At 43.0% G+C, this 15,619-nt stretch overlaps 2 protein-coding genes across 2 annotated transcripts in view; both read right to left on the reverse strand.

The window, feature by feature from the left end:
• LOC146870655 (protein phosphatase 1 regulatory subunit 12B-like) overlaps positions 1–15,619 on the reverse strand; it is a 206,524-nt gene that overhangs the window by 153,780 nt on the left and 37,125 nt on the right. The gene's annotated exons all lie outside the window — the stretch shown is intronic.
• LOC146870656 (uncharacterized) lies at positions 6,903–15,294 on the reverse strand. The gene is made up of 2 exons (XM_085644731.1): positions 15,093–15,294; positions 6,903–14,814 (listed from the first exon to the last, which is right to left on the reverse strand). The coding sequence occupies exon 2, from the start codon at positions 13,338–13,340 to the stop codon at positions 9,414–9,416; it is 3,927 nt and encodes a 1,308-aa protein (XP_085500857.1). The 5' UTR covers positions 13,341–14,814; positions 15,093–15,294; the 3' UTR covers positions 6,903–9,413.

Here is a 15,619-nt window from a genome sequence, read left to right on the forward strand (position 1 = left end):
GAGACCATTCAATGTTAGCATGGAGACATGGTCTGATTTGAAGCAACAACTGCTTCCAGTCAGCAATTTGATTGTAAAACCTTACCCTCTTTCATGTGGTGTATGAATCATTCACAACCACTGCCCTACCTCCGTAGGGCAGAGGACATGAACGGCTTGCACCGGAGGCTTGCCCCAATTTTTACAATCAATGACAGGGGCTGATGAGAAATCGCTTCAATTTATGAAGTCAACACGCTGAGCGGCCTGCTGATGTTATTAGCCTACCATGATCCAAGGATAGTAGTCTTCCGAAATTAGTATTGAGCCACAATATGTTAATGACTCCAGTAAACAGGTACATGTGTCATGATTGTCGCCTGCTTGCTGCCTTCATCCTCCATCAAATCATGGCTGAGGTTAAGTCCACCGTATTACGCATGCATTACAGTTGCTGCTCTGCACATAAAAGTGAATGGGACATTTACCCTCTGTTGAGTGAGTATGCTGCTGCAAAACCTTAAGGTTCTTCGTTCCTCTGAAAGTGCTCTTTAGTGAATTTAGGAGTCTGGCACAGCAGGTTTACCCCAGTGTTAAAATTGTTAAATTTACACTATCCAAGAGATGGTTTACAAGACAGCCTCGGACACCCCCAACTTACTGCCATGCAGTGGAAGTAGTTCGATTTAAAGCAGTGAGTGCACTGTCACAGAAAGAAAAGTTGTCTTAAGGCTAAGCAAGCTGTCATGAGTAGGTGTACGAAAATGTTCACCTAGAACTGGCATGTTGTTAATCAGGTGTTCCGGATGAGACCACGCTATAGTCAAAAATTAACCTAGGCTTGTTTCAATAGGGATTTCATGTACGTGAAAGTCAGATGGTCGAAGAAGGGGTGCTGTATAGATCAATGCATCCATCTGTACTCACAAAGATAATATTTGAGGTCTGCCTGCCACATTGATTCGCCATCAAAAGGTGATCTTTCAGCCATATTGTGACAGGACATCGGCCATACTCTGAAGAAGCACCCTGTCTGCGAAACAGAGTGAGACAGAGCCATAAAAAGATAGTCAAAGCTTAGTCTAGCCTTCTTTTCATAGGGATCCCATGTAGATATAGGGCAGATTGTCAAAAGAAGGAGCGACACACTGATGTCATCACTACTTACGTATTCATTCTAAAGACATAGACCTCTCTAGTTACACACACAGCTCTGTCAACAGGTACTGCCATGCATGCAACACTTTTGCATTTTTACAAATGCCATACAACACAAAAGGAAGATTCCAAGTAGTAGCTGCGATGAAGCATGGCACATATGTGAATGAAGACTTTAATTCCATTTCCCCCCTTTTGTCAGAAATGAAATAGATAATTTGCTTTGCATCTCTAACTAAATTAAATACATTTACCTTTATCAAACTTCTCATTTCTAAAGTCATATGCCATTAAAGTATTTGCATCCTCTATGGAGGAGGAAAGGTTTAATGACTGCTCTTAAAACAAGCATTGGCATAGCCAATAGGTCTCGCCTTTGGGACCTTATAAGTGTTTAGCCATGCAACAGTTGATATTGTTGCACCAAGGATATTGTGCTGCATAACTAAATACTTATAGAGTCCAAAAAGCGAGACCTATTGGCTATGCCAATGCTTGGAGTAGGTAAAGAGTATGTAAAAGAGTACTCTGATAGCACTACTTCCTGCAATCATGAATTCTTTTGTGGATCGGTCCCAGTGTAATTGTAATTGTATTTATATAGTGCTTACTACCCTTGACATGATGTCAAAGCGCTTTTCGGCGAGTAGCACATTACTATGGAACCCAACAAGGATTAGTGGTGAGTTTTTATAGGGAAAAAATAAATGAATTTGAGCAGTGGACATGCAAGTCTGTTATTTGAGTTGAAAAGGATAGTGGAGGGATAGAAGAGGGAGGGGTTTGCATTTATATAGCTCTCGGTACCCTTGATGAGGCATCAAAAGCACTTTGAGGAGTAAGAAATGCTGATCATTTTGCGTTTGTTTAGTACTGACAGGTTGCATGGCAGTGCAGGTCAGGAGGGGTGTACCTGCCTGTCTCTGATGTTCTAGTGACATTCATGCCTCACCTTTCTCTGCTGAAAGCCCCCAGCCCACATGTCGCTTTCTGAAGACACACCTGCATCCGGTAGGCCCTGTGCGCCCCACGACCATGTCAATAACACAATATAAAAACCCGTTGACCATGTGGCGCGCTCCATGAATTCCTTAAATAAGAGAAGAGGCGGTGGCAGGAGAGGGCACGAGATAGCGTTAGAGCACACCCTGCGGCCCCATGTTTGGGTAGCACCACTACCCTCTGTAATGTTGTGGCAGATGACTCTCCTGTGCACCTTCTCACTCTTCCGGGATCCCTGCGTTCGTGGTCTCTGGAGAGCAGGGTATCTGTTTACATCCAAGCTCTACATTTCGGCCTGAGTGCCTGTTGTCCCCTCCCCTCCCACATCCTCCTGCTGTTGTGTCGTTTGTTAGGTCACTCCCTGGCCTCTGTTGTTGCTCTCAGCTGAGGCTGAACTGTCAAACTGAGGCCTCTTGCCCGAGGGGGGCTGTGCGCATGAGGGTAAGGGGCTGTGGGTAGGACATCAAGGAGGGGTACAAGGACTGTACTGACTCCTGGAGGACGCCCCTCACCTGCTGCGAACAGGGATGTAAAGTGCCTTGTCTGTTTCCTCTTAAATGTATTGCGCCGGTCCTTAACTTAAAGCAGGCCTTCTGGTACAAAGAGCAGATCTGCAATACTTGTGTTCTTTCATCGACACCACCACAAATGTATTGTCTTTGAGAATAGTTTGCATCTACATCTTATTCAAGTTATCAGCATCCAAAGGATTAAAGGCTGAGCCAACACTGCTGAGATTTACACAGACCCTGAGATAATTGCAGGTTACTTCTGAGTGAGGAAAGTGTGTATAATGCCTTACCACAAATAGATTTAGCTCTATGCGCTGAATTGCATTAGCCGACGCGTCGAACGATGTGGACTGGTGCGAGTATGGTGAGCATATGTCTCATCCCCCCCACTTTTCCTTTCCTGGGTTTTGCTTTTACATATCATTGTTATCAGGGATAATGGTCTCGTTAAAATGAACCAAGACTACAACTCCCAGAATGCACTGATATGTAAAAGAAAAGGCCACGAATGGAGCCTTCTGGTCCTCCTAGGTATGAGGACAAGGGGGCACTGATGAAGAAGCACTACAGTATCATAAGCGTTAATAACAGATAGCCACTCTGTTACCAACCCCACAAATATCGAACTAATTCTACTTAACATAGGCACAGAAACCATTGTGAGTGAGTATTAGACTGACCATTATTGAAACCTACTTGCTGAAAGTTTATACGAGATGATAGTTCCAGTCAGTTAAATTTGCAGGAGCCCTATAAGTGGGAAAACCTACAGTGAAATGGTATAGAGTTAGTGTTCATAGTTGGAGCAAAGTCATGGTGTGACACTGGACCAATAGGGAAAGACCTGTAGAAAAAACCTAGTGGAAAGACCCGAATGCAAAAACTGGTCACATAAATGAACTACTTCACAATCCTCTTGAAAAACTGTCATGGAGGCCCCAATTCATGAAACTATTCTCAAAGAAAAAATGTGATCAGGTTTGTAAGTATTAAAATCTAAATGTCTAGACATCCAATAAAGGATTTTTTTGCAATGCATTTTTCCCCAATCAAGTCCTTAGGGCCGGAACCTTTGCACGTATTAAAACATATGGCCATGCTCCTGTGAAAAGTTCAAAAAAGGCAATGGTCTAGAGTTGCTACATGAGACCACTGCCCGCCAAGGCACTGCGAGCATTTGCCATTCTTCATATCACCATCGTGGAGATCAGATCTTAGCCTTCTTGTACCTTCCTATACTTTATGTGGGCTCTCTCCAAACAAGAGGTAGGGCCCAGAGCATCTGCAGCCTGCATCAATCCATTGCCCGACAGCGAAGAGGCGATTACATTGGGGTGGCACGACTGGCTGGATTTGGGCCTCAAAGAGGAAGTGTGAAGAGTATCTTGGGCTTCCAGACTAAACATTCCTTCTGTTCACATCAGTCTATCAAGGGTGGGTTTAAGATGCTGCTAATTCAAAATATCGAGCCTCATGAGTAAGACCTTGGATAGAGGGGCCTCAATGTTTGAAGACACAGGAAACATGCCAGATGTGTTAACTCCCCTTTCACATGTTCCAGGAATGTTTGCACCCCTTTTTCCTGTTTAATGACTTGCCCAATATTTGGAGACTCAGCTTTATGAGCTAGTTCAGCGGACCCAGGTGGATCATTTCCCACACATAAGCTGAGGCCTCAGTAAGAGTATGGGAAAGCGGCAACACACGAGGAAGCATCACCATCGAGTGAATGTCTCCTTTTGGCCAAGTTATTACCCCAACAATAGGAGCTAACAGGCATTTGCAATGCAATAGGTCTTGCATTTGCGAGAGTTAGAGCTATTGGCGTTGTCAATGACAATGTCTTTTGCCTATGTGTTTTTGTGTGGAGTGTTGTGGATGTGAGTGGAATTATGTGGGTTGTATTGGAATTGATAGTTGTGGAATTTTGTGGTGTGGAGTATATTTGTGTAATGGACTTATGTGGCATGGTGAAAAGGGTTGAGAGCTGCACAGAATAAATAGGAAGATAGAGAGGGATAGGTAGTTTGTGTAGGAAGCAGATATGTAATTGTGACTTGCAGATGCCGCCAAATGTTTACTACAAGTGGTTATGCCGCTGAGCCACTGTGCCAACTTGAATATTGATTATATATAGTACAATCCTATCATTTCTAATGGTTCAAATAAAAGAAGGGTGGAATGCAGATGACCGTAATCAGATGTGACTTCTTGACCTTTCAATCACTGCATTTTTCAATGGTGACAGTTAAACTCACTAAGCCATCCTTCCATCTTACTGTTTATAGTACATGTTGGGAATACACCCATATTTGTGCTGAAATCACTTTGTTGATTTCCATGAAATGAATCTAAGCTATGCTTCAGGCATACTTCTGGCAACACATACAGCTCCTAAAAACAGACTTGCAGATGCGAAGGCCTCTGTCTGTCATGTAAACATACCTTCACTCTTTATGTCAGAGGCCCTCTCCAGAACTGTCTGAACCACGTCTGCATACCAGTGCAGTGCAAAGCCTATCCAGTAGTAAAAGTTATTCTATAAATATTTCAAAACATCTTTAAATCAAATCCAGAGGCCTTTCTTTGTGTCAATTCTCACACAAATAACAAATTCCAGTATTCATTCGTTTACAGGCACACATAGGCAGCTGTCAATAAAAATGCTGGGAAACACGTCTAGTAAAACAAAAATGCAACCGGTGCTTATGTAAAGCGTTTTGTTACCTTCGGGTCGAGTTTGCGCTATATAAAACTCCAAAACAACAAAGAAAAAAAACAATATTGTATACTATATAAATAGCACAAGATTACCGAACACAATTTCTAAATTGGCTATATTTATGTTGCAACATTGTATTAGGTATATAAATTAACTAAAATTCTATAAGAAAGTTCTGTCAGGAGCAGGGCTGTTTTCTACTCAGTGGGAGGGTGAGAGCAGGGAGGAGACAAGCTAAGAGGCTGGGGGAATACAACATCACGAAATACATTTAAAAAGTAAAACTTTGCATAGATTGTCAGTGCAAACTGTAGGTGGATTTACAATGGTGCAAGCTGCAGCTTTAACATGTGTAATAAAGTAAGAATGTAGAGACTCTGTTGTGACTTCCATCATAGGGGGAGGGGAGAGGGGCAGAAAAGATGCCAGGACCAACAGGAAAAGCGAAAGGAGGAGAGAAGGGGAAAAGAAGCTGCCAGGACTGCTACGAGCATTAAAGTAAAGTTGAGTTATTCGAGTGAGGGCAATAAAACAGAAAATACGAAGAATCAAAGAAATTAAAAAAGGCATTGAAAATAAAAAGAAGGGAACTACTTGTATTTGTATTACATTACAACTACTTGTAAGGCAGGGAGCATAATATGCTCTAGCAAAATATTGGTACTTAAAGTGAAGGGAGGCAATGGCATAGGTGGGATGTTTGTCCAATTGCCCTAAGTAGTATAGGTTGTATACTACTCGTCACCATGTATTTTTTGACAGGTGGCCACGCCCCTTTGACCACGCCCCTTTGGTCCGTGTGTCTATATTGGACGTGTTCCAAGTCTGATTTTAATCGGGGTTTTAATCGGTCCTTATAACGTATTGATAAGATTATAGCATTTTATTGTTTTATAGGTCGTTATTTTGTGAATCATGGCTTATAAAATGATACGGCGATGAAATCAAAAAGCGTATAAAACGATAAGTTAGGATTTGTGAATCAAGGCTTATAAAATGATACGGCGATGAAATCATAAAGCGTGTAAAACAACCAGGCATGCCCGGGCATGTCTTGCTTTAGGCATGTTTATGGGGGACTCAGTACGTATAAATCGACCAGGCATGCCCGGGCATGTCTTGCTTTAGGCGTGTTTATGGGGGCTCAGTAATCGGATATATGGGGTGCAGCTACGAATTAAAATGATATTTTATACATTTCCCATCATCACATTATTGAAAAGAATAATAACGTGTTTTAGAACAAATTGCTTTTATTAAATGTAAAATGAAAGCTCGGAGAAGTTTTATTTTGGGTCAATATTTACAATTTAATTGAAACCATTTTTTACATAACAGAAAATCACATTTTATGTAATTACAGTTTCATTATATGGAATTACATATACTGACAGCATTTAGTGACAATAGAAAAAAAAAAAGAAAATCAAGCTTATAGTTGAATAATGAGGTAGAGGTAGTTATCAAATATAATATGAACCATTGCATATAAATCACAGTATCAACAGCACACATAAAATCTGCGGAAGTTACATTAAAAAGGAATCACAGCATATTTTTGGTACCCGGTAATAATCACAGATAGCTATAAAACATTTGTAAAGTATAGAAAACACATAGTCAAGCTTATAGTTGAATAGTGAGGTAGCGGTAGTTCTCAAATACATTATAAACCAAGACATATGAATCACAGTATCAACAGCAGACATCAAATATGCGGAAGTTACATACATTTTTTAAAAGAAGAATCACAGCTTATCGTTGTTAACTTATAATAATCACGGATAGCGATAATACATATATAAATATAGAATTCACATATTTAAGCTTATAGTTGAATAATGAGGTAGCCGTAGTTAGCAAATACATTATGCACCTTGGCATATAAATCACAGTATCAACACTGAAAACAAAATGATGTACATAAAAATCAAGAAACCATAGCGTATTAACATCAACCAGTAATACGCAGTATGGCCACAGGGCATAAAATTATACAAAAACTATATGTTGTGATACAGATGAGGTATTTACATAAAAAAATATTTAGTTACCCAGTAAAAAGCATAGGTCTCTATTATAAGTCACGGGTGCTAAACAGACAACCATGGCAATCTCGCGAAGTGTTTTCTTTTTTTTGGCGGGAGTGCTTGGCCGTGTGTTGTTACGGGTTCGTGAGCATTGTCAGCGGTATCACGGAGGGCAAGCGTCGGTGCTCTTCGAGGGGTCAGTGAAAATGGTGATGCGGGGGGAGAAGGGATAACAAATGGTGCAACGGCGTTGTTCTTTAAATCTTCTAAGTGGATACGATGACCACCATTTCCTAGCACCGATGTCGGAATGTTCAGTTCTGCTAGGCTCTGCATGAAGGCATCCCAACCGACAGGCGCTTTATTATTTGCAAAAGAGTGTGTTTGGGTGGCGCCTCTGATCAAATCATGCAGGTTTGAACCACGTATAACATTACCTTTATAAAGAAGTTCCCCCTTATCATTCCAGAAAGCGATGTCTTTATTTTGATGAATTTTATTAAGAAGTAATTCTGCTTTCTTTTTGTGCCGGGGGTTAACGTTGTCAAGGATTTCATTAACTAGATTAAAGGCGTGTGATTCTGGCTCTCTGACCGGTGAAACGGGTGGCTCTTGACTTTCAGGCATGAATAAAGTCAGGCCCTCTTTTTCCATTTTACCATGATGGACAAAGTTCAGATACTTTTGAAGGATAGCGGTATAAAGCTTAGCTTTCTCGTGCACCGGTAAATCACTACGATGAAGAATTTCGCGCATCTCAGCGTCCAACAGATCCGTGGCTGATTTTCTAATGTCGGTATCAGCGCTTGGGGGACTCCGCATTCTGTCTAGCTGATGTTTAGGAACGAGATACATTTTTTCAATGTGAGCCATCACCGGCGGCGCAGCAGGCCCGAGAGAAGCGGGATAGCAATGCCTAGCAGCGATCCTATGAAGCCCCCAGACTGCTTGACAAGACTTTTTTTTGTTTTAATAGAGATCCTCTTATTGCTCAGTTTTTTAACAAGATTACTTTTCTTTTTAAGCACTCGGATCTGTTGAGGACTCAAAGGGACATTGCCCTTCAAGGTATTTAGGGCTATCTCCGATATCGCTGCTACTAAATCGTCAGACGCGGAGCATAGAAGAGCTTTCCTTTGTTGTGGGGATGATGAAACCAACAGTCTTAAAAGAGCTAGATTGCGCGCTATCCGGCTGGACATGGTCATGAGTGTGTTGGAGCTCTAAACTGGAGCGCTGCTTTTTATTTATCTTCTTTTTATAGCCGGGTAGGACTTTTTTAGAGTATAAGCAACAGGAAGATCCGGTGGGAAAAGCCCGGTCCTTAATCTGTAATCCTCCGGCGTGCCGGCGTTTAAATCTACAAAAAGATACCCATAGGGGCTCTGAGTGGCGTCCTCAAAGGCTTCTAGAAAGAAACTAGAGCGACCCGGGTACATCTGTCTGGCTAGAGTCGTTATTTGAAGCTTGTCTCGGGGGTTTTTGAAAAGCACCATGTACTTGGTGTTCAGAGCGATGGTTCGTGAGCTCTTACCTTGGCAGAAGACGTTTTGCACAATGTATAAAATGCTAAGATTACGATGGTGAACATACTGAGTAAAAGCTTTTTCAATTTCACCGCTGTCACAAGCAGAGGCCATTAGATCATCTACAATTAACATATTAACACTAGAGGGTGGAAATAAAATGTCATCATTTAAGGCGGCGGGGAGCCCCTCGACAAATTTGAGGTGTGGAAGCTTTAGCGCGAGTTCTTGATAGAGCCGCTGCCAACAGGAATAGGCCCACACTACGTTGGTGGGTGGCTGGGTCAGCATTTGATGCGCATTTTCCAAAAGTTTTTTTACAAAGTAACTTTTACCAGAATTGGAAGGACCTGCGAGGATGCATGAGAACGGATGTTGCAATCTAATATCCATACTTTAAACAACCTCTAATAAACTATACACACCAAAAGCGGAAAGTCCTTTTTCTCGCTAGCCCCGTGTTTACACAGAGGCTGCATAACTCTTAAAAGCCGTAGGGCAGGGTTTTATAGTCCTCTTTAAGAACGCGCTTATCATATACAACCCTCAACGTTTTGCGAAGCGGGCGTGTCTCAATATCCCAACGTTTTTTAATTCTCACAATGCAGGGGTGCTGCACTACTAAGCTTTCATCTTCTGGAACACATTCACCTCTTTCGGCGTGCTTGGCATATTGAGTGACCAGCTCTTTTAAGTTTTGAAAATTTACTTTTTCGCGGTTCTGAACATTGAGGGTGATCCCCTTCACCTTCAAGCAGATTTTACCGCCTGATAAGCGGTAACCGTAGGTTTTGGGGCCGGCTGAAACAAACTCTGTGATGTGTTCATCGGGAGGTGTTTCGCTAGTGAGTTCCCCCAGATAGTCACCCACCGGAGGGTTAACATCGCCCTTTTTGCTCACAAAAATCACAGAGTCTGTGTCGTGGTAAAGACAGCGGTCTTGAAGCAACTCCAGGAGCTTGTACAACTCCAATCTAGCATAAGCGGTGGTGAAACTGGCAATAAATATGTTAGCGTTGCATGAAGGCGGGTAATGTTCTTTGGTATACCGCCAACACACACAAGCGGTATCATCATCTATGAACTCGCAAGATGACACCTCGCAGTAGGAAGTAAAAAAGTACTGATCAAATTCATCCGGCTCTGTCACTAGAGTAGTTTCTGAGCGGTCTTCTCTCTGCCCCAGTTTTCCCCATAGAGAGTTGAGAAACAGTTTAGCAATCTGTCTTTTAGTGGGGTTCACATGGATTTTATTAGAGCGCAATCGAATACCCTCTTTCTGAAAATATTCCCTCCGGTACTTCTGTTTCTCGGCATTATCACTACACCACTGGGGGTAACCCGAAGCTTCTTGCTTGTCTCTAAGGTGCAAGTTGATGTAGTCGGTAAACAGATCACTAGAAACATTTTCAAAATGCCATATCTCATAAATGCGATCTATCACATAGCCTTTTTTCAGAGCTACATTCACTTCTACAGTGCACCAGGTGCCGGTCAGAGCACGTTCGTCATCAGAGTGATCACACCGGAAGGTCTGTCTGGCTTCTGTGCAGGAGCGGCACAGGGTAAATAATAGTTTTCCCTCGAATCTGTAAGGAAGCACCGGGAAAAAAAGTCCTCTAGGCGGACGAATTCTACATCTGATTAGACCGAAATACATTTGAGGGGCTCCAAAATCTTTATAAAGGATCTTAGGATGTCCCACAGGGTAGACTTTTGTCTTGTTAACAAAGGGGTATAAGCTGGTAAAATCATAGTAAAAAATCTTTTCATCACCAGAGGCCTTTCGATAAAGAGTAACGGCGTTGGTTCGTCCTCCGTAGAGAGAATCACGCGGTTTCAAGGGCTCGGGTAAGTCACGATCCTTGATAAAAGTCTGCAGATCTAGATTACATGTTAACTGCTCACGCCACGCGTGTTCCCAAATACTTCTGACGTTGAAGCCGCGTCTTTTTAAAAACTCCTGTTTAATAGTTGTGCGGTTAAGCAACTGACCATATGTACAACCGGTCATCTTATTAAAATCGTTTCCGGCGTAACAAATTGGACAGCCGTGAAAAAAGCAACCATTAAATTCAAAGGCAGTAGGGACCCCGTCAATATTGGCATAACCATCTAAAAAATAGGACCCAATTTTAAGCTCCCCGCCCCTCAAAGCGTGACGGATGGTGATTCTTTCACTGTATTCCAAATACATCAACCATTGAATAGCGGGTGTTGAGAATCTCTTTTGCTGTCTGTGATAATTATCACGAGGTAGCAACGCTAATGTGTAAGGTTTTAAAAAACAAAATCTGAACATCGCCAAGCAGACTGAAGCTAAAGTGATGTACTGAAAGGGGTCGATGAAGTCAACATAGGCATACTCATTGGCCTGACCCGGGTTCACCAAGATTTGCTTGCTAGACATGGCAATGACGCCTTCTCTAAAGCGGATACACGCCTCTCTTAAAATGTTCACATCTTGTTGGCAGTAATGAGACAGCTCCTTCTGGAAATCAAACTCCCGATCTTTGTTCGATTCATACCAGGACACAAATTCTGTTTTCTCAGAGGGTGACATATAGTTTACACCGTAAAATTCTGCTGAGGGCATAGCACCAACGTATTTTTGGTTCTGCAAAGTGTTAAAGTAATGCGGGAAATACCCTTTAGACTCTTGGAAACCCATTGCCTGTGGAAGTTTACTGAGTTTCATGGGCAAAAAGTTTATAGAGTCTATAAACCTGATATTGAGTACTTTGGTTGTAACGCACATGAGCTTTCCTCCCTGAGTGATCAGTGACATTGCCACCTTTTCAAGCACTAGAGCTTTCACTACAAAATAACAGTCATATCCTTTAGAGAAATGTGCGAGAAAACTATAGTTTTGAAATCGGGGTGTAATGAATGTGTTGATAAAATCATTGACGCATGTAGGACCTGAAAACTCCCAAGTAGGCTCACCATTAATATGTCTGGCAAAAATATAATTTGGCTCGTGAATGATATTTTCCTGACGGCACTCCATATCGTAGAATATATAATCATTTGTTTTGGTCGGCGGTTTGAGTCTGCTCATAAAGCAGAGATGTGAATCAAATGAAAACACCCGGGCTTTACAGACACCGCATTCAAGGCCTTCGCATTCATGACTTTCGGGGCCGTAGAGACCGCACGAATCACACAACTTTTTGCTGAGACAGCTCACCTCCCCCGCCACGGCTAAAGCACGATGACGCTCTAAACACTCCGAAGAACGACAAAACAGTCGACACCGCGGACACCTTTGGAGATCGTTGGCAATGTCATGGCAATCGTTCGTAACGCACGCTTTGCAGAAGTCTGCGCACGAGTGATTGTATTTGTGGGTATAGGCCGAATGGCAATATTCGCAGTAATACCTAGCGCCGAGGAATTTTTTTATATCTTTCACACCGTAAAAATGGCTTTCATGTAAAAGAACAAACAGAATTTTAGATTTGTTGGCGGTACCGCTGGTGAAATAACGCCAGCCGCCTTCGTGATATAATACTTTAATCGTCACACCCAAGTAATTTTCAAATGCTTCTATGTCTTGCAAAGAGACATCCGTATCTGGGGGGATGTTTAGGGCATCGTGCATTAACTGTGCCTGCTCTGTCAACGTTCTATCCGTAGATTGACCGTGAGCCAATAACCCTGCCAAACACCCCGCCAGGCACAAATTTCCAGCTGTGTTGTTCAAATCAATCAACCATCGACGTTTCTTTTGAATGATCTTAGTAAACAATACAGAATTTAGAGCCCGTCTGGCACCGCCGCCCCTACTTTTTATCACAGTCACAACAAGTGTTAAACTTTGTGACCCCAGAATCTCTGCATTGCTATTCATCATGTCAACAATTTTGTTTAAGAAATCTGAGGCATCTAGGTCGTGATGCGGTAGCCTGCGAGTGTAAAAAGAGTTAGCCAGACCACCGCCGCTCAGGCGAATTTGTACATAATCGTTGGGGCCTATGTCTGGGGCCATTTGGTCCAGCAGCAGTTGGATAGAGTTAATAACCGCTTCTAGGGCCAGTCTAATAGAATCTATGAGATGAAGATTGACAAAACGAAATTCTTCATAAAATTCTATAGCTCTAAATTTTTTGATAACTCTTTGATATTGTCGCACGCTTTCTAAAAACACCGGCGCAGGGTTGTTACTGATGCTAGAATTATCGCAAGCGACAGCCGTTCTCTGAGGTGTTTGCTCTAACTGCGTGGGGCTCGGTGGTAAATACCCATTGTTGCTTTGAATATTACGGCGTATATTTCTCAAATGGTTTTTGGCTCTTTTTAGGTTTTTGGCTAACCGATTTCTGACTACTTTAGCGGCTAACCATTTCTCTTTACGTTTGGCGACTGTAGTTTCAGACCTTCTCGGCGACCTATGCTCTTTGGGGGTCATTATCAGTTTCCCGAGTCGAGACTCAAGGAATCAAGGTTGGCTTGGGCATCTGCTAAAATAGATGCGAGCGAAGTCTGAGTATTTTGGATCACGTCCTCTACTGCTAGTTTGACATCTGTTATGCCGCCGATATGTCCGGAAGCTTCCTGTACGCGTAGAACATTAAAAACGGATGAACTGACGGGTGCAGAGTTCAAGCCTAATCCTTCTAGGGTATTTATTAGGGGAAAAATGGCGTAAATTGCCTGAAGTACAGCCGCGTCGCTGGGGAGTGAAGCTTTAACAGCAGCAGCAGCAGCCCCACTGCGGGGGTCAAGTGGTGTCTTTATCTCAACGTTAAGTGATTTTTTGACACTTAGGACGTCATCTATGGCGCGTGAGGAGACAGAGGACTCTAGCTGATTTTGAGCAGTTACTAAAGCAGCTGAAAGTGATTTCTCTAAATTTTGCTGTATAAGTACGATGCCTGCTTTGATGCGTTCAATGGCTTGTATCTGAGCTACTGTATCACGATTACTTAAAGCAAAAATAATAGCTTCGCAGAGAGGTGCTGTGTTCAGAGTGCTTCCCCTAAGGTTTGTTATTAAAGGTAAAATATCGTGGAATGCTGATGTTGCTGCGGTAATGTTTAGGGGTGGTGTGGGGTTATGTCTAGGAGCTTGTAGCGCCGCGGCGGACGCCCCGTTTGCTGCAGCACTGTGGGCAATTTCAGTCTTTAAATTATGGTGAATAGCACCTGGTGCGACCCTTACTGGGGGGATGGTGATGGCTGGTCCTCCTCCTATTGTAACATCTGTGTGACACCCCCCTTGTGAGCGTGGGTTCTTGGAGCATTCGCTGTGTACAGCTGGTCCTGCTTTTGATCTGTTTTGTTGAACGGGTACATTCGCGTTTTCCCCCCAACAGTCATCATCGTCAAGCAGCGAAATTATTTCTTGTTCATCGGGGGGAATAATGGCGTTTGCTGGTTGCGCATGCAAGTTCTTTGATGGTTGAGAGTGAGACTTGGGGGTAGGAGTAGGTGGGGGGTGCACTAATACCGGAGTATCGCTGCAAGGGTGCGTTGTGACACCTAGAATCTGTTCTGAATTTCGGCTGGGGAGAACGCAACCAGGGGTAGGCGTGTTTGAATTCGAAACCTGGAAGGTCTGTAGAGTAGCAGAATTGTTATCATTAGCATTCGCTTTCCTATTGCGCTTTTGATCACCCTTTTCTTTACAGCCAGAGTGTCTCTTTCTCAAACCGCCACCATTTACAGACACCGGTGGAAACTCATGCAATGCAGGCCCCCCAACAGTACTCCCCCCAAAACCACCCTGCAATGTTTGTGGTGGCCCTCGCCGCCTCGCTTCTTTACGCTTCTGACCTTTGCTTTTCAGATCGTCAGGCGGCAACCTTGAACTCCTTTGTACAACCGGTTGTTGTGTATTTGATTGCTGCACGTGTTGGATGGAGATTGCATCATCAGTTTTATCTAAGTAAGAGCAAAAAACACAATTTTAATTCAAGCAATGAACAGTCGGAAGAGTCCTCAATAGTCATCAGTGCTACAACTAGACTGAGAGTGGCAGCGCAAGCTCGCTGGTGGCAGCACACACACACAAACACACACACACACACACACACACACACACACACACACACACACACACACAAGCACACACACACACACACACACACGCACAAGCACGCGCACATCAGCATGGTCTATGGTAGAACATACTACCAGTAGAAAAGAGAATTAATTCTTACCAGCATGCGCGCTGAAGCCGCAAATTTGACTGGCTGCGATAGGATTAGGGCCTTCAAGCGCAGTGTCGAATAAAAGTGCGTCTGCCGCCTCGGCCACTTCCTGCGAAGACAAAAATGCAAACAGCTGTAACACATTTCCTATATCGGTTTAAATTAAATTACTTGAAAGCACCGCTATACGTATTTACAAGCTCATGCAAACAAAAGCACACACACACACACACACACACACACACACACACACACACACACACACACGACCGCAGAAATAGACCCAGACCTTAGTTGTCAAATTATCTGCTTTTCAAGCCGCAGCTCAACCCCGGCTCGCTGGCCCCAGGCTATATAGTGACATTATTTAAGACCTCGGGCGCTATTAAATCATGATCTGTAAAGCAAGGAGGCGGACTAGTCCTTGACTTAAAAACACGGATCAATGAGCAGATAGTCTTTGAGGTAAGAGCATGTGCAAAATCTAAACACGCCGAGTATCATGTCATATTTCCTATTGCTTAAAATGCCAGCTG

The sequence above is a fragment of the Triturus cristatus genome, chromosome 1_1 (genome assembly GCF_964204655.1).
Source record: "Triturus cristatus chromosome 1_1, aTriCri1.1, whole genome shotgun sequence".
NCBI classification, from domain to species: domain Eukaryota; kingdom Metazoa; phylum Chordata; class Amphibia; order Caudata; family Salamandridae; genus Triturus; species Triturus cristatus.

Bases quoted from the DNA above. Each gene is read 5' to 3' on its own strand.
- LOC146870656 (XM_085644731.1), bottom strand. From the start codon at position 13,340: ATGACCCCCAAAGAGCATAGGTCGCCGAGAAGGTCTGAAACTACAGTC.